We start from the raw sequence: 20018 nt of genomic DNA, 5'->3' as shown, positions 1-20018 counted from the left end.
GAAGTAAGCCAGGCAGAGAAGGACAGAAACCATATGTTTGCACTCATAGGTCTAGCAGGAAAACAAGAGAGACCTAATGGAGAACCAGGGGGAACGGAGGAGGGAGAGAGAGTTGGGGAGAGAGAGGGATGCAGAACTTGAGAGACTATTGAATGCTGAGAATGAACTGAGGGTTGAGGGGGAAGGGGGAGGGGGGGAAGAGAGGTGGTGGTGATGGTGGAGGGCACTTAAGGGGAAGAGCACTGGGTGTTGTATGGAAAACAATTTGACAATAAAATATTATGGAGAAAAATAAAAAATAAAAAAATAAAACTGATCAGTGAAAATCTAAGATTGCAATTTCAACAAAATTATTCCATGAATTTAACTAAAAGAAAACCTATGCTATATTATAATTTTGCCTTTAAAAGGGTTTTATCTTCTGAAAGATCATTTGAAATATCATTTCCTTTGAAATCTTTGTTTTTTAAGACAATTTTTTTATTAAAAAAGTAGGCATTCTGTGCAGTGTTGTTCATTAATAGTAGAAATACTAATTATAGCCAAATCATGGAATGAGCTCAAATGTCCATCAACTGATGAATGGATAAAGAAGACGTGGTACACACACACACACACACACACACACACACACACACACACGTATCTACAGTGGAATATTACTCAGCAATCAAAAAGAATGAAATTTTGCCATTTGCAACAAGATGGATGGAAGTAGAGTATATTACGCTAAGAGAAATAAGTCAGTCAGAGAAAGACAAATACTATATGATTTCACTCATATGTGGAATTTAAGAAACAAAGCAGATGAACGTAGTGAAAGGTAAGGAAAAATAAAATAAGATAAAAACAGAGAGGGAGACAAAGTGTAAGAGATTCTTAAACACAGAGAACAAACTGGGTTGCTGGAGAGGAGATGGATGGAGGAGGGGCTAAATGGACCATGGGCATTAAGGAGGGCACTTGGGATGAGCACTGGGTGCTATATGTAAGTGATGAATCACTAAATTCTACTCCTGAAACCAATACTACACTATATGTTAACTAACTTGAATTTAAATTTTTAAAAAAAGGATAATGCTAGGGTCTGGAGACAATTGGAGGAAATAGGGTCCAAAGTGTTCTCCCAGGACGTTTTCCCCTCTGCCTACACCCAGTCACCTGTACAATGAGCAAGGAGGGCGAGGAGGTGAGGAGACCAGGCCATGGTAGAGGTCATCACCAATCCTGCTTTCTGTGTTCCCACAGCTGAGCATAGCCTCTCTTAATCTTTCCCTTCCCCACTACAATCTCTGACAGAGAGAGAGAGCCCTTCCATGAAAAATGAGACCCCAACTCTCTGACCCCTGGGTCAGGTCCCTCTGCTGATGTCAGGGGGTGGGGAGGGGCAGGACAAGGGAGGGGCTGTGTGGGACCAAGAGGAATGGAGATGATAGCTGTGTGCCCTGAGCACAAGGCACAGGCAGTGCCTGGTGGCAGGTCTTAATGCTGATCAGTCCCTTAATGCAGCTCCTGAAAAGTGGGCCCTTAGAGCCCGTTGGTGTCCAGGCCCAGACACACTTATTGTGTGACATGGTGATCAGAGCCCATAAGAGATAGCTCCTGCTGCCCTACTGCTTTGTGCACTGTCTCTTGACATAGGACCAGGCCAGATGTCCCCTTATGTGGCCTCCCATCACCTGAGGGAAGACTATATGCTCTACCTAGACTCTTCAGAATGAATTTGTTCACAGCTCCCTTTGCTGTTCATAAATCAGGACTGAAGAGATGTCTCTACTCAGACTCCTAATTCCAGAGCAGTGACCTATCCCTGTGAAGACATGTCCCCTTCTGTTCAGAACACAGGCAACTTCCTCTTATGTGGTTCCTCTTCTATTAAAAATTCAGCAGCGTATCTCCAACATGCAAAATATTTCTTCAAAGCTCATTTTCCTAGTGAACTGTAAGTACTTTGGTTTTTGATATGCTCTAATCAAGCTTTACTAATCTCACAAATATATGAATCAGATAAAAATGCTTCACACTTGTCATTCTTTATTTGTATGAGAGTCAGATATTTGGCTGAGTTGGGCTAACTCTGATCTCACTCCCAGGACACAGAAGAAGGTGAGTGTGAGAGCACCTCTTGTTACCAGGACCCTGTGAGACTGAGACTCTCAACAATGCATCTGAGGTGACCTGGGGTAGCACTTAGTGGGGATGGGAGAAAAAAGGGACTCATCCTGAGATGTGTGCAGAACATTTTGTGCTGGGTCTCTGGGACTGCTCTTCAGCTATGGGACCAATGGAGGAAAGGAGTACAGGGGGTCAGGGAACATCTTGTGTTTTGTAAGACATTGGAAAGTTCTGGGAGTAATAAATACAACTTTGTGAGGCAGCAGCCCCCTGATCTCTATCTCTTTCCCTGCTCTCAGTGTCCACAGTACAAGACCCAATGTGAACCAACTATGAGGGTGGAGGGCAGAGTTGGTGAAGAACTAAGTGGTGTTCATGGCAGGGACACTTGAGCAAACCTTCTGACCTTTTCCTCTCCTATCTGGACCCACATCTCCCAGGCAGGTGCTCAGCATGTGACTGACACCAGCTCCAACCCAAGAATGAGTGTTGTGTTTGCAAAAGAAATAAAATAATTCCCTTTCTTTCAACAAATGTTTATTTACTTAGTTTGAGAGAGAGAGAGAGAGAGCACTAGGGAGAGCATGAATGGGGAAAGGGCAGAGATAAGGGAAGAGAGAGAGAACCCCAAGCAGGCTCCAAGCAGAGAGCCTGACAAAGGGCTCAAATTCAGGAACTGTGAGATCATGGCCTGAGCCAAAATCAAGAGTTGAATATTCAATTGACTGAGCCACCCAGATCCCCCAGATGATTCCCTTTCTGATAACCATGTTGATTTGGGGGAAGATGGTGTGGGTGGTCTGGTCCAGTCCTCCTGAAGGCTGGAATTCCTGATCAGTAGGTCCAGGAAGACAAGCCTTTCCATTCTGGAAGGCTTGTTCTGTGGATGTGATACTTTGAAATGAAGAGTATTTTGTCCTATGTGGAAATCAACATGGAGCCATGAGGGTCATGGAGAAGGGACATCTTGGATAACTATCAGAGAAGAAAGAGTGAAGCCCTGCAAGATTCCCTACTTGTCATCTGGAGAGCAAATACCCCGTTTCACCACTGAGCAAGGCAGGGAAGCTGTTGATGCTTCCATCATGGAAATGAGCTTGGAGATTCATCTCCCCACCTTTGACCATGAAGCTTTTCCCCAAGGGCTCACTCACATCCCATCCAGTTTCTAAGAGCATCCTTGAAACCACATTCTTCAGTACTTCCTTCCTCCCCTAAATTTTCTGAGTCTGCCTATTCTGCTTCAACACCCACAGCCCTTCCCATTGCCCCCCTCCTTCCTCCTATTCATGCATGTTCACTGAAGCATCTGGACTTTTCTTCATAAGCTTGAATCAGATCCTGCTTGTCAAACCCTCTAGAGTCCCCTATACTCACCCTACCATGCTGACCTCTCCTGACTTCATGGTAACATTTTATATGTATTGATGCTTTTACTGGATTTTTGTCACTTCTTCAGACAGCATCATCTCCCTGAGGACAAGAACCATCCCTGTCTTATCCATTCTCTATCCTGAGCCCCTAGACCCAAGTTTGACACTGAGTACATGTTAAGTAAATAGTATGGAATGAAGGACCTCTTGGTCAGCCTAATGTCCTGAGTCAGACTCAGCTAAACTCTGTGTCCCTGGTTCCACCCTGACCCATCATACACCTGGTCCCCAGGGAAGGCTGACCCTAGCATCAAGGGATTTCTGCCCAATGTGACACAGTATCACAATATGTTGTCACCATGGACTGGATTTGGGGACATAATTTGAAAGGATGAGGACATATTGTAGATGATGCACAGTTAGATGCAGTAAGTGTCCAGAGAGTGAAGGGCCCATAAGGGAATGAGGAAGGCTGCATCTTGTTACTCACAGATCTGGAACATTGTGTCCAGATCACCCCATGTCTGGTACCAGTGGTCAGACTTGTCTTAGGACAGGATCTAAGAGACCTCAAGGAACCATTCCATGACAGACCTGAAGTCATAGGTTTCATCTCAGATGCCAATGAGACAAGAACCTCCAGGTTCACATTTCTAGGCCTTCTGCCTGCATGTTTTGTTTGCAGGCTATATTGTTCATCTCTGTGTTTCTGCTTTTTCTCCTATAAATGGTGATGTTCTTTTTTTTAAGTTTCTTTAATGTTTTATTTATTTTTGATGCAGAGAGATACAGAGCATGAGAGGGGGAGGGGCAGAGAGTGAAGGAGACACAGAACTAGAAGCAGGCTCCAGGCTCCAACCTGGCTGTCAGCACAGAGCCTGACACGGGGCTCGAACCCACAAACGTGAGATCTGACCTGAGCCTAAGTTGGAGGCTTAACCGACTGAGCCACCCAGGTGCCCGGTGATGTTCTTGAGCTATGACCCCAACATCATGGATGGATGTGTCTATAGAGCCTGGAAACAGGAACCTAAATTATATATATATGAGGGGAAATTTATGGTCCCTGCTCACTTTGTCCAAAGCCTAACTCACTTGAGAATTCAGAGCACAAAGCTTGAGACTGCCAGTAAGGTTTGTAAGTGGAAAGAGAATTGCAGAAAGGAGAGAGTCATCAAGTATGCAAGCCCCAAATCTGAATATAAGCCCAGAAGAAATCCCTGGCTGTTCTTAGGGGTAAGGGACTTGAAGAAGCCGAGATACAAACATATGTTTTTATTTTCTCACTTGATCAGATGAGGAACACTAACAAGAAAAGGAGAAAGATCTAAAACAGTCACTGTAGACAAGGAAAATTTGCTTGGGTGCTCAAGGAGCTTGAATCTCACCTCCCCCAATCCTGGGGCACTGGAGGGGCACTGGAACCTCTTCATTTTGCTGCTCTGTGATGTTCATCTTCATTCTTAAGTTGCAATCAAAACCTTCAGCTATAGAGTGACATGGAGACAGCTAAGAAGACAAACATCCCAAAAGTATGTGGTTGTTTCAATGGGTCCAAAGTTTTGATGAAATATCTCAGGTGCTGATATGTCAAAATTAAACCCTTCAAGCCACTGTTGTTGCTTCTTCCAGGACAGTAGATATTGGCTTTCTGTCCTGGGGTTCCAGTTCCTTAGAGAATCCAAATCAGCAGGAAGAGGTGCTGTGAACACAGGGCAGGTCTACCCAGTGGAGGGAGTGTGGAAGAGCTGGGGAAGGATACCTGCATAAACATGAGTTTCAGGATACCTTAACTGTGTCATTTCAGGGACAATGAGGACAGAAATCCAGAATGTGGTGTAGACAATCCACAACCCTGTCCCTTAGGCCCCAAACTAAGATACACCTCTCTCTCAATCTCTTTCTGTACTCAATATCTACAGTATAAGCTCAATTTTATGGACTCTTTGTGGGTCCTGTTCTGTGGAATAATCTACGATAAGTGTTGGAAGATTGGGGTGGGGGCAGAATCTGTGTCTTGAGTCCACCAAAGGCCCTAAGAAGTCTGAGTCTCAATGAAGTCTATGTCAGGGAATGCAAGATTTCACCAGTAGACAAGACCTCCCTCTACACACACACCCACAAGACCAGGCAAATAACACCCTGTATATTGCAGGGATACACCCACATGCTTTCCAAGATAGGCTAAGGCAGATATTGAAGGTGATCTATTCTATGATCAGTTTCCTCAGACTGTCTTCCAAGGAATTATGGATGCAAGTTCCATTTGTAACCCTTGGAAGTACTGTCAGAGATTCTGAATCATAGTTCCCTCTTCAATAAAGCATCCTTATGGCTCCAGTTCTCCTCCAGCAGGTTACAAGTCACAGGGTCCTTCACTGGGACCCATCAACCCATATGCACTTTGGTGATAACCACCCAGCTCAATGCCCAGGCACCCCCACCTCTAGGCCTGCTGTACCCACACTCTGTGCATCAGCCCTCAGGACAGCAGGTTCCCACCTGGTCTATTTTGCTGACAGAAGCTGCGTGCCTGAGCCCGATCCTGATTTGTTTCCTCTAACTTCAAATCAGCTTCCTGTACCTCATCCTCCTCAGAGACAAGCAGACCCTGTGGATGCAGAACAGGATTCTCCCAGGGTTAAAAGTACATATTGTTTCTATGTTTTTTCTGAAATTCCACACCATTAAAAGGACATTTTACCCAAAATTATTGCAACAACTGTATTGGTGAAGTCTGGGAGAATTGACATCTTCACCACATAAATATTTTGACCCATAAGCCAGATATATCTACAGATTTATTTAAATCTTTAACCTCTCTCATGAATAGTTTATAGATTTTAGTACATAAAATTTTCAAATTCTGTCAGATTTATCCTTGTATAGTTCATACTTTGATGCTATTGTAAGCAGTATTATTTCTAACCTTTCATTTTGACAGTTGATTACTAGAATGGAGAATACAATTCCAAGCTGTGTGTGGGGACTGCATCCCAACCCTAAATTGGAACACTCAGACCAGAAGCATCTTTGAGCCACTCTACACCCTCAGGAGGGCATAACATGAATCAACATTTTTGTCCTCATTCAATTACTTCATTAAAAGCTATTAATCTCTGAGTATGGGATTACTTCCAGTGCAACATTAGCAGAGTGAGCCTATACTAGTAATAGATCCATCTAAATTTTGATCTGAATGACAGTATGAAATATTGCCAGGTCAAGTGGTCTGAGGAAAATCAGGTACTGACAGAAGAAATGACAATGGAAGCCAACCCCTGAGCTATACTTGGTCAGAGCCCCTGCTGTGGGTGGTGCACCAGGTCAGGAAGGTGCATGTGAGGTTTTTGTCTACTTCCTCATGAGTCTGGAACACAGTGTAAGATTTAGAGTTGCCATGATATGTACCACAGTAGTAGTCAGCCTCGTCCTCAGGCTGCAGCCCAGAGATGAGCAGAAGCCCTGCATTGGCCGATGCATCATTGGATCCAGAGAAGCGGCTGGGGACCCCAGAGCCCTGGTGCTTATCTGAGTCTGAGTGGTAGTACAGGAGATACCGCGGAGGGCTCCCAGGAATCTGCTGGAACCATCTTATCCAGAAATCACCAACTTTGAAGCCACTGCTCAGGGTACAGGTGAGTCTCACAGAACTTCCCAGAGATGCAGAGAGGGAGGCGGGCTGGGTCAGCACCGGCTGGGACAAGGAACCTGCAAACACAGACACTCATGGAAAATGGAGCAGGGGACAAGGTTAAGCTCTTGGTGGTCTGTGACGGTGAGGGTGAAACCCACTCAAGAGCCGCCATGGATCTGGGGATGTCCCTACCTGTGCAGTGAGCCAGGAGCACAAGAAGGAGAGGGGTCCAGGCCATGATGGAGGCTCCCCCTGTGGCTCCAGATCAGGGCTGGGATGTGCCAGGCCCCTTTTATTTCCTCAAGGGCCTGAAAGGGGAGGGACCATTCACAAAAATTTGTTTTCTGCCTACTAGATGAAGTCTCAGCTTTGTCCCTAAGGCAGAGAGGGCTGATTTCCACAAAGGCTCAGAGTTTGTCCCCTGGGAAGGACCAGGGAGGAAGCAGCTGCTGGGACCTTCCACAGACCTGTGAGCAGGAGACCCCTCCCAGCCAGAGGGGACATAGCTTGTGAGTCCCCACTAGCAACAGTGTCCCAGTCCTGGGGAGTTTGGCGATTACACAACAGGAGAGCCCCACCTTGTAGACCCTGGGGATGCCCAGAGCTCCCTCTGCTGCCCACCAATCAAACTTCAGTCTGTCACTGGAAAGGATGTCAGGGACACTGACATGAGAGCCTGGCCACTGTTAGTCCACAAGCATGCATGTGTCAAATGCCCTAATGCCCAAGGTAACTAATATTAACAGACTTCCCACTGAGGACTTTTGGGTTTGTCAGAGGAGAACATGGAGTTGTATCACCACCACACACCATGTGTTAGGCTCAGTGGGTTAAGAAAGCAGAAGGCTGGGGTAGCATGTCTGAGCTGCTCTCTCAGCAGGGTCACATGAGGGATGAGGCTGGTTCTCTGCATGTGGAGGCCAGTGTCCTACAGCAGGACAGATCAGGCACACCACCTCCCCAGAAGAAGGATGGACTTTGGGGGAGAGTAGGACATCAGTCATGATATGTTGAGAGGATGAAAAACTACATGATTTGATAGTAATTTTGAGAAAATAGAATATAAGTGACATAATAGTTGAGGAAATTTGAAGCCTAAATGTAAAACTACGTCAGGGTGAGGTGCTTGTATTTTTATTTCATTTGGGCATGTTAGAGTTTGAAAACAGGAGAAATGATTGATAAAATGTATATTTTATTTATAAAAATGTTCCAGCTTTGTCAGAGTACAAAATTGTATGTGCTTTCAAAGTACACCTTGAAGATTGGATATACATAAAAATTGTGATGTAATCACCACAATCAAGCTAATTAATATATCTATCTCTTCATATACATATCATTTCTTCCTTCCTTTCTTTTTTCTTTCTTTCCTTCCTTTTCCTTCTTTCTTTCTTTCCTTCTTTCTTTCTTTCCTTCTTTCTTTCTTTCTTTCTTCCTTCTCTCCTTTTCATTTTTTTGTAGTGAGAACCCTTAAGGTCTACCCTATCATCAAATTTCAAGTATACAGTACAGTATTAGTAACTAAGAAAGGTATACCTTAGAACGTATACCTCATCCTGGTGTCAGTTTCAACAATGTGTCTGAAGACAGCACGGCAGGTAAGGACATGTCAGGAGGTCCTGAAGGCTGATGATACAGGCAATATGGAAGAGGAAGTTGAGTGCACAATGCCCAGGATGAAGAACACAGGGAGTTGACTGTGGTCCTAGACTGAGTATGAGAGAAGGGATGATGGTTAAGTTGAGGGCTCCAGTTGGGTTGACCAGGTGAATTTTATTGTCATTCACTGTCATATAGGTAATGAGAAAGAGAAAGAGAAGGTTGAAGGGAAAAATAAAGGGACCTTGTGTTATATTTGTAAAGCTGGGGCATGTAGGAAATATCCAGGAATTGGGAACATGGGATGTTGCCAGATCAGCCATTCACATTGCAGTGATAGGAGCATCCTTGCATGATCTGCATGAGTTCTGGGGAGAGAGCTAAGAAAATGATAAGACAAGAAGGGTGATAAGATGATTTTTTTAAGTGTAAATATTAAACACCAGGAGCTACCCCTACTCACAGATGAACAAAGATGAAACATAAAAATCCATTTGAAATAAATAATTCTTTTATCATGTGTTTGATTATTTAAGCAATTACTTTTCATATTAGAGTTCCTTTTAAGGTTAATTTGATTATTGTGCTGCTCTCTTTTTTTTTATGTGTGTAATTGTTTTTTGTTTATTCATTCAGCTACAAAGAGTATTGTATTAACAACTGCAGCTGTGATTGTGGATTATTTTTCTCATTGCTTCTGGTAAGTTATGCTTCCTGTGGCTTAATAAAGATATGTTATTAGATTCCAGCTTTTTATGTTTTTTTTCTTGAATAGATTACTTCATCAGTATGTAATGTGCCACTGTGTTTCTAGTAAATTTCTTCCCTTAAATTCCTTACATAACCACATTTTTCTGTTGTTCATTGTTGCATGGTATACTTTTTTTCTTACCACTCTTTTGAATTCAACATATCTGTGTCGTTATTTTAAACATGTCCCTTTTGAGGAGCCTGGGTGGCTCAGTCAGTTAAGCATCCGACTTCAGCTCAGGTCATGATCTCACGGTTTGTGGGTTCAAGCCCCGTGTCGGGCTCTGTGCTGACAGCTCAGAGTCCAGAGCCTGTCTTCAGATCCTGTGTCTCCCTCTCTTGCTGACCCTCTTCTGCTCATGTTGTCTTTCTCTCTCTCAAAAATACATACATTAACATTTTTTAAATAAAATAAACATGCTTTTTTATTTAAAAAAATATGTGGTGGGGCGGCTGGGTGGCTCAGTCGGTTAAGCCTCCGACTTTGGCTCAGGTCAGATCTCATGTTCGTGGGTTCAAGCCCCGCATCAGGCTCTGTGCTGACAGCTAGCTGAGAGCCTTGAGCATGCTTTCAGTTCTGTGTCTCCTTCTTTCTCTCTGCCCCTCCCCCTCTCATGCTCTGTCTCTCTCTGTATCAAAAAATAAATAAAACATTAAAAAAATTTTAATATGTGGCATATATATGCATATGTATGTATGTGTGTATACACACACACACACACACACACACACACAATAGAGTATTACTCAGCAATCAAAAAGAATGAAATCCTGCCATTTGCAACTATGTGGATGAAACTAGAGGGTATCATGCTAAGTGAAATTAGTCAGAGGAAGGACAGATATCATATGACTTCACTCATATGAAGACTTTAAAATACAAAACAGATGAACATAAGGGATGAGAAGCAAAAATAATATAAAAACAAGGAGGGAGACAACATAAAAGACTCTTAAATATGGAGAACAAACAGAGCGTTACTGTAGGGGCTGGGGAGGTGGAATGGGTTAAATGGGTAAGGGGCATTAAGGAATCTACTCTTGAAATCATTGTCACACTATATGCTAACTAACTTGGATGTAAATAAAAATTAATAAAATTTTTAAAAAAGATAAATTGAACTTCACCATAATTAAAAACTTTGTGCAAAAAACGCTATCAGAAAAAATAAAATACAATCCATGAAATGAGAAAAAACTGTTTTCAAACTCTATCTCTGATGAGAGATTAACACACAGAAAATTTAAAGAACTCTTAGATTTTCAACAAAAACAATCCAGTTCTAAAATGAGCAGAAAGCTTGAATAAACATTTCTTCAAAAATATATACAAATAACCAATAAGCACATGAAAAGATGTTCAACATCATTACTGTTGCATTAAAAGTAGAAATAAAAACCACAATGAGATACCACTACACAAGGATGGTTACAATTATAAAAACAAAATAACACATGTTGGTGAGTTTATTGAGAAATTGGAAATCTTGCGCATTGCTGCTGGGAAGGTAAAATGATGTGAGGGGGGAAAAGTGTGGTAGTTTCTTAAAATGTTAAATATACAATTATCCTAAAAACTAGTGGTTCTAATTCTAGGTGTGCTCTCAAAAGAATTGGATGTAGGCGCTCAAACCGATACTTGTACACCAATGTTCATAGCAGTAGTATACACAATAGCTAAAAGGTACAAATAACACAAATTTTCATTAGCAGATAAACAGATAAACAAAATGTGATATATCCATGCAATGGAATATTATTCAGCTTTGCAGAAGAATGCAGTGTTGATACATGTTATAACATGGATGAATCTTGAAAACATTACGCTAAGCAAAATAAGCCCAACACATAAAGGCAAATATTATTATTAGAGGTACCTAGAACAGGCTAATCCAAAGAGAAAGAAAGTAGAATAGAAGTTACCAGAGGCTGGGAGTAGGGAGGAATTTTTATTTATTAGGTGCTGAACTTCTGTTACAGATGATGACAAAGTTCTGAAAATGATAGTGGTGATGGATGCACAATGTTGAGAAGGTACTTAACACCACTGAATTATACACGTAAATGTGTGACAACAATGGGGAGCCCTGGATGGCTCAGTCAGTGGAGCATGTGACTCTTGATCTCAGGGTTGTGAGTTCAAGCCCCATGTGGGCATGAAGCTTACTTTTAAAAAATGGCAACAATGGCAAATTTTATATTATGTATATAATTTACCAAAAAATATGGAGGGAGAAAAATGAAAGAATTTATTTTTAACTTTAGGCAGTCGATAGGGCCCTGGGTCCCCAGATAAACAAAATGTGGTATATACTTGCAATGGAATATTATTTAGCCTTAAGAAGGAATTAATTAGAAATACAAATCACTATTACATGCTTTTAGGTTGATTCACTCATTGTCAAAACCAGCCCAGCCCCACAACAGCCCTTTTTGTAGAGCCACTTCCCTTTCCTGCATGGGCTACAAAGATCCTAGTGTGTCATATAAACCTCACTTAGATTACCTGTTCTAATGAAATATAAGGCTTTAAGACCCACGAAATGCACAATTAACTTCATTTTCAAGCAATATAATTCATTGGTCAGGAATCATCTGTTTCATGAGACTCTCGGCCTCTGTCCCTCTTGGCTTTTTTCTTGACTCTTCATCCTGTCCTTCTTCTTTCCTTGTCCCTTTCATCTCTCCTTAATCCTCACTCAACCTGGTCAAATCTTAAAAACCCATCTTTCCTCTCAGTGAACTCCCCACTCTTTACCTGCAATTCTTATCCCATTTCTTATCTTTTACTGCTCATTCCATAAGTAGATCAAAATTGACTGCTGGAAGACCAGGGTCTCAGAGTTTCAAAGAAGAGGTTTAAAGGTCTCAATGCCCAGGATTTGGCTCCGATAGAGTGCCCCACCTGTACAAGGCTAATTATTAACCCAGAGCTTTATAAAGAAAGGGCATCACTGGGATGGGAAAGTACCATCTGCAGCCATGGCCAGCACGTTAAGCCCCAGCACCGTGAATGGTACCCTGGGTCCTGCTGAAATGTCAGAGCGCATCCGAAATGCTGCTGACATCTCTGTCATTGTCATCTATTTTATGGTGGTGATGGCTGTGGGGCTGTGGGTATGTAGGAGTCCAATGGGGGTGCTCAGGGTGGGCACCATGCTTGGGGTTGAAATGTCTGAGGGAGGGAAGAGTGTGGTATGACAATGTGACAACGCTGAGAAACAGCTGTCAGATTTCATTATCTTTCTCTCAAACCATGTCTCATGTGGGATGTAAATAATATTTACTCAGTTAATTTATTCTCCTACCAACCCCATCATTTGAACAGAGCCAGCAGTGAGAACTTCAGACATATTCTGTTTGGCATGTCCAGCCAAAAGACTTTATTCTTTATGCCAAAACCTGACAAAAAGAATAAGGATGTTATTTTCATTATCTCACATCTTTTATTTTCTTTTGTTTTTTGCTAATTTTTTTCAAATTTTTATTTTAACTCTAGTTAATTAACAACTAGTTTAATACTGGATTCAGGAGTAGAGTTTTGCTCCCTTTCTAAATGAGTCAGTTGGATGCTTAATTCACTTACACTCATCCTTTCTTTTTAGTAATGAATGTAAGGTTGCAAATTTACTTTCAAGCACAGACTTAGTGATACCTCGCACTGTCTTAATAAATGAAAATAAACAGAGCAATTAGGACAGAAGTTAGAAATATGATTTTTAAAGTCCCCCCATTTCTATGAAACTATGATTTTGAAGTCCTTTTAAAATTGATGCTATATCACAGATTCTAGGAAAATGTTTATCTTTAAGAGTGCTGGAAAAGTGACAGCGATGAACATTTTGACCAGAGCATCTGTAACATCCTGGGTGAATTTGTGGTGGTTTGACCCTCACATGTCTTCCCTTCTGCTTAGGCAATGCTGAAGACCAACAGGGGAACTGTTGGAGGCTTCTTCTTGGCTGGTCGAGATATGACCTGGTGGCCGGTGAGTGGGTCAGAGATAAATTTCCTGCAAGTGTGCTTAAGAGTAAACAAAGAAGACCTTGGGAATGCTGATACTTTCTGATGTGCATTGGTTGCCTACTTGCTGGTGTCTCTTCCTAAATCACTGACCCCAGGGTTCTATTCTGTCATTCCAGTAAATGATATTATGTCACCTATTATGAGAGCAGGTATGTGGTATTCAGTTAAGCTCTGTGTCATATTCTTTTTCCCTGGTCCTCATCAAGAATATTGTGCCTTGGGCTCCTTACCATCCCCAGCACATTCCGTCTTTGCTTCCAATCCTGAACTAGTGCTGTCCCTCTTGTTTGGATGAACACCTCCCTCTCTGCTCTCCTCCTTCAACACCCAGCTCAAGTCCTACTTCATTCAAAAAGTCTCACTCTGCATTCCAACCTGTCTAGTCCTTATAATCCATGCTGTTATGATAATGGATGTGTGTGTTCTCTGTGATATTGTGTATGGTGATACCTCTTTGACTCTTGCCCAGTTGATCTCTTCCTTTCTGGTTTTTGTCTTTCTGGTTTTTTATGTTTATCCTCCTTGGCAAGTCCCATTGCACTAAAGAGTGCATCTTCTCTGAATCCAGACTGTGTCAGCAGTCAGTTGTGTATACAGTGGGTGCTCAGTACATTCTTCCTTCATGGAGCTGCTGACCAAATAGTATGAATGGAAGTGGAGACTGGGAAATGACCTGGCCAGAATGGTTGAAGCAGACCACCTGTAAGCTTGAAATGGATTTTAATTGTAGCGACCAATCAAGCATTGCCTTTTTTGAACTGTTTCTGTGAAATATTCAAGGCTCAACCAAGCCCATAGACAAAAATGAGATCAATTCCAACCCCTGGCTCCAAATGTCTGAATAGAAAAGGTGACTTTGCAGAAGGCTGAAAAGATGGAAATGGAAGGATGGGCATTGCAGTAGCCCTACACTCCAATTGTGCTTTGTGAGGAGAGCTCTTCCCTGCCTACTCAAGAAATTTCTCTTGAAATTTTGTCTCTTTGAGACTTAATAACAGTTGACAGTGTGATGGAAAAGGAGGTGGGTGAGAAGAGTCCTTAGGGCCAGAATTATGAATAGGAACTTCTTCCTACCCAACTTTGGAGTCCTTGAGGATAACTGAAGGGGGTGACGGGAGCTCTGGCAGTTCTTGGCCAAAGACAAGATCAACCCAGAGCCCCCAGGTAGATAAATTAATGTTCCCCTAAGGCAGGCATGAGCAAGCTTCTTTGTAAAGTGCCAGACTGTATTTTAGTTTATGAGCCATACAGTCCATTGCAACCACACAACTCTGCTGTTGTAGCACAGAAGAAGCCATAGTGAATATCTAAAACCAACAAGCATAACTGTGTTCCAATAGAACTATTCATGAACACCGAAACTTGAATTTCATATAATTTCACATATCACAAAATATTAGTCTTCCTTATATTTTTTAAACATTCAAAAGTGTTAAAACAAATTCTTAGCTTACTAACCACACAAAAACTGGTGATTGGCTGGATTTAGCCTACAGGACTCCTGCTTTAAAGAAGTGTGATGGAATATCTTTGGGGGCCCTTGGGTGGCTCAGTTGATTGAGCATCTGACTTTGGCTCAGGTCATGATCTTGCAGTTCGTGAGTTCAAGCTCTGTGTCAGGATCTGTGCTAACAACTCAGAGCCTGCAGTCTGCTTTGGATTCTGCGTCTCCCTCTCCCCCTTTCCTCCCCCTCCCCTTCCCTTGCTCGTACTCGGTCTCTCTCTCTCTCTCTATCTCTGAAAAATAAACATTAAAAAAAGAAATCTCTCAACATTTACCTGCTTTAAAAAATATAATTTGGGTTTTTTAATTCAGATCTTAATATGTTCCCTTGAATTGCAGATGGGTGCCTCTCTCTTTGCCAGTAACATTGGCAGTGGCCACTTTGTGGGGCTGGCTGGGACGGGAGCAGCTTCTGGAATCGCCACTGCAACATTTGAGTGGAATGTAAGTGACATCATAGGCTTTTTCCTTTAAATCCAAACTCTGTCCAGGTATTTTCTTCTGGGAGTCTGTATAGGGTAAATCCTTCTTTGATTAATTTCTATTTTTCCTTATAACTGACCCCTTGTTTGAAACTCAGAGCCTTCCCTGTGTGGCCCCATTCTGCCTGCTTGGGCCATTCCAGTCTCATTCCCTACTTCTGAGATTTTGCTCAAACAGTATTCCCACCAAAAAAGTCAATTCTATATGATTCAATACCCACTTTCACTTGACCTCCTTGATCATTTTAGCTCTCACTTGTTTCTTTCCTCCCTAAGCTATTACACTGTGTCCAGCTCTGAATTAGATGCAGAGAATAAAAACATGTAAAAACAATGATCCCTTCTTTTGAGAAGCTTATATCCCAGTGGTAGAGATAGATACACATTCAATATGGTGTCAGAAGTACAAGGAGAGAAGCACACATGGAGTGTTGGGAGAGCTCACACCAGGGGGCATCTATCCTAGATGAAGGATGAGGCTTGGCACATGTTAAGGAAGATTCATGGAGCTGGTGCTTTTCCATTCTGATAGATGAATAGAAATTGACTGAGTGGGACTTGGCTAATGAAGTGAGAGCAGAGTAAGGACTGAATGATTTAAAGATAATATATAGAATCTATGACTTTGTGATAGAGTTCCTAATTGTTCTACTGCCATTTCACCAGTAGAAGCTGTGTCCCCTTAATTAGACACTAAGTCCTTTAAAGACAGGGACCAGCTCCTCTCATACCATCATGTCACCCCATCATCTAGTACTTGGCTGGGCACATGCATTAATATTTCTTGAGTTGCCTGAGATTTTTCTGTTCTTGTATCATTTTTTTGTGTGTTGGAAGTATGTATTATGCATTTCAGTCAGAGGAAGACGCTTATGTGGAAAAAAGTCAGATCACAGTGAAATTATAAACAGACCATGCCTGGATGGACTCAGGAAATGATCCTGAGTCATCCAAAAATACCTGTACCCATTCTTTGTTGAAGACTTTCCCTCTAGCTTTGCTTTAGTAGTATCAGGGACTACAGAATGAACCCAGTCTCCAGACATGCCCTATGGCCCATGTTTTGTTTTGATAGTGCCATAAACTGAACAACATGCCCTATGGCCCCAGTGGGTGTGATTATCAGGTTGCCAAGGGTCTAGCTCTTTTAGCCTGTGACCTTTTAATCTCTGTGAGGCTCAGGTTCCCCCTCCATAAAATAGGAATAACACTTATCTTACCTGCCTCATCTTGTTGTTATGAGGAGAGTACAAGTGATATATGTGAAGACTCTGTATACTCTGTATATATTAATATGAAAGCAAGATTATAATTATACTATTGTCATTATTATATGTGGCAAAACTTCGGAGACAGTGGGAATATTCTTCTATCACTAAATTGCTTTCTCATTGCCTTGTCACTCTGTATATAATTTCTCCCATTTAAGAATTATTCCCATTGAGGGCGCCTAGGTGACTCAGTCAGTTGAGCATCTAACTCTTGATTTCAGCTCAGGTCATGATCCTAGGGCCATGGGATGAAGCCTCACATGAAACTCTGAGCTAAGCATGGAGCCTGCTTAAAATTCTCTCTGTCTCTGTCTCTCTCTCTGCCTCTTTGCCTCTCCCCCTTCTCTCTAAATAATAGTAATAATAAATCAAAAATAAAATAAAATAAAAACGATTTTTTAAAAAATAATTATTCTTATTGGCAAAAATGGTATGAACTTCCTGGGTCCATCTGGGCTCAGATCTCTTATCTTCTGTATGTGAATCACAGAAACAGAGGGAAAGAATCTGTAGCTGCCTTGGGCTCAATTGGTTGAGCGAGAAAAGATCAATGCAAACTTATTTTATTTTCAGATTCAGAGGTCATGAAGTGATAAGTCCCATAAGTCAAGCCCCTCAAACTTCACACTCTTTTCTGGGATTTTGTAGGCCTTGCTGCTGTTGCTGGTTCTAGGATGGTTCTTTGTCCCCATATACATCAAGGCAGGGGTGAGTATCTGCAGGTGTTCTCAGTACATCTGTCAGGCATTCATTTATTCACTCATTCTTTCTGCTCAATCATGAAACCTGAGTAATATCACTTCTCCCAAGATCTCTGGGCTTACATTTATATAAATCCACTAAATGTTATCAGATTGCTCTCAAAAATGGCTGCAGTCAGTTGTCCCCTTTCCTATGACTATTTTGAGGGTTCCAATTTTCCAACATCCTCACCAACACATGGTATTTTCCTTAATTCTAATTTTTGCCATTCTGAGATTTGTAGTTTCTTTTTTTAATTAGGAGTGGGATATACCACATCTATGTGAGCTCCCATTCAACCTAGGTATCACCAACCACGCTCTGCCTCTCCAGGCCTACCTCCCACATTTATTCTGCTGCTGCTGGTGCTCAGACCATGGGGTGCTATATCCAGGAATAATTCCTGGGATGAGGGTGTTCATGGGGCAAGCCTTCTGGCTCATACCTCTGCAAGTCACCATATATTCTCCTTTTGCTCATCCTGAGTCCCTTCTAGTACCAGGCTTGAACAATTTCTGTTGCAGGATGCTCTCCTTGGTGCAAGAAACAATACCACAAAACTCATGCATGTTTTTGGACATGGTTTACCATATTTAAGGGGCTTCCACACAGTTTCTGAGCCACTAATAGTTACCCTTTTTGTCTTTGATATTATATAAACATTTATTTAACATTGTTTTATATTGGGGAAGATTAAATCATGAGCTTAATCTGCTATGAAAAAACTAGAAAGCTGCACCTTTTATACTACACATCACATAGTTAATGTTATATTTCAGTAATGATAACTTCAGATTTTTTTCTAAGTAGAGATTTAATGTAACTCTCTTCTTTTCAATAAACATAATCACTTAAATATATACCCAAATAGAGGTGGATGGGAGATGATGGGCTAGATGGGTGATGGGTAGTAAAGAGTGTACTTGTGATGAGCATTGGGTGTTGTACATAAGGGATGAATCACTGAATTCTACTCCTAAAACCAATATTGCACCATATGTTAACTAACTAAAACTTAAATTTAAAAAATATATATGTGAAGGGCAAGATGGTGGAGAAGTAGGGAGCTCTGTAATCTCCACCCACCTGTAACTATCAAACTGAGAAGGACTGAAGTCACAATACTCAGATCTGTAAGAGTGGGAGAAAACAACACAGAGTCCACATAGATGACAGCCTTATAGGTGCCTGAGCAAGTGCGAACTGGGGAAATAAAACCGGGCTGGGGCCAGAGGCTCTGAAAGAAGGGAGCCCCAGCCCAATACAAAACCAGGGAGAGTTGTGCGGAGCAGCGGCAAAGAGTGGTAGAGAGTCAAGGGGAAGAGAAAGAGAGACTGAAAACGCTCATAGAGTGGTCCCAGAGAAGAGAAAAACCTCAGGCTGGGACAGAGAGAGATACTATCATCCCATATATAACTGCTGGGAGCAGAGAGAGAAATTTGTCCCACTTAGCTCGTTTATTTTTCCTTAGGGATGGTGGCGCGGATTCCAGGTGCAGCCAGGAGAAGCAGCTCCCTGACTCTCCCTACTCAATCCTGGCTAGAAAGCCGCCTACCTGCAGGAGTACATCTCATCTCAGGCAATAGCATTAAAATGCATGGACTAGGATTTGGAAATGAGGCAGGGCTTGGCAAAAACAACTTGGCCCACCTGAGGCACAGGGAGATTAGATGCAAAAGACTGGCTTGCAACACGTGGCCCAGAAGGGCTTGGGGTCCCGCCATTCTTCTCCCTGCAACCACCAAGGTGGGGCCTCAGAGAGTAGCCCTGGAGACCTGACATACCTACACCAAACCATGCTCATCTGTGCTGGAGAGCTGCTTTTTTTTTTTTTTTTTTTTTTTTTTTTTTTGCCATTCAGATATATTTTCCCTTGTCTTATCTCTCCCCTCCACAGATTTTACACATTCAGACTGTCCTTTGTCTTCTGTTGTTTTTGTACCCCCTTTCTTGTTTTTTCTTTTCCTTTCTTTTCTTCTCTTTTTTTCTTTCCCCTTTTGGTTTCCTTCGTTATATGATTTGCCTGTGCATTTGCATATGTTTTTCCCTGTGTGTGTCTGCCTGTTTTCCTTTTCAAGGCTAGCTCAAGAAACAAGCCAAAATACACATGGTAGAGAGTCCCAAATATCACTGAGCAGGGAAATAAAATAATCAAAGGCACAACAAGAGTCATAGGGGAGCTCTATAGATAGTTTTTTGAGGAACCTCCACACTGTTTTCCAGAGCAGCTGCACCAGTTTACATTGCAACCAACAGTGTAGGAGGGTGCCTGTCTCTCCACACCCTCGCCAGCATCTATAGTCTTTTGATTTGTTCATTTTAGCGACTCTGACTGGTGTGAGGTGGTATCTCAGTGTGGTTTTGATTTGAATTTCCCTGATGATGAGTGACACTGAGCATCATTTCATGAGATTTACCCAAGGGATAAAGAAGTGCTGAGGCATAGGAGCACATGTACCCCAATGTTCATAGCGGCACTTTCTACAATAGCCAAATCATGGAAAGAACCTAAATGTC

At 42.0% G+C, this 20018-nt stretch overlaps 1 protein-coding gene and 1 pseudogene across 1 annotated transcript in view; one reads left to right on the top strand and one right to left on the bottom strand.

Annotated features, from left to right (window-relative positions):
* LOC115277478 overlaps positions 1–7418 on the bottom strand; it is a 9459-nt pseudogene extending 2041 nt beyond the window's left edge.
* Positions 7419–12459: 5041 nt separating this feature from the next.
* Positions 12460–20018, top strand: part of LOC115277834 (solute carrier family 5 member 4) — a 41103-nt gene continuing 33544 nt past the window's right edge. The window contains exons 1-4 of the mRNA XM_029922234.1: positions 12460–12594; positions 13394–13465; positions 15347–15451; positions 17409–17468. Of these exons, the coding sequence (XP_029778094.1) occupies positions 12460–12594; positions 13394–13465; positions 15347–15451; positions 17409–17468 (372 nt within the window). The remainder of the gene's footprint in view (positions 12595–13393; positions 13466–15346; positions 15452–17408; positions 17469–20018) is intronic.

The sequence above is a fragment of the Suricata suricatta genome, chromosome 14 (assembly GCF_006229205.1).
Source record: "Suricata suricatta isolate VVHF042 chromosome 14, meerkat_22Aug2017_6uvM2_HiC, whole genome shotgun sequence".
Lineage (NCBI taxonomy): Eukaryota > Metazoa > Chordata > Mammalia > Carnivora > Herpestidae > Suricata > Suricata suricatta.
The sequence above is the reverse complement of the archived record's forward strand: the minus strand, read 5'-3'. Positions and strand labels throughout refer to the sequence as shown.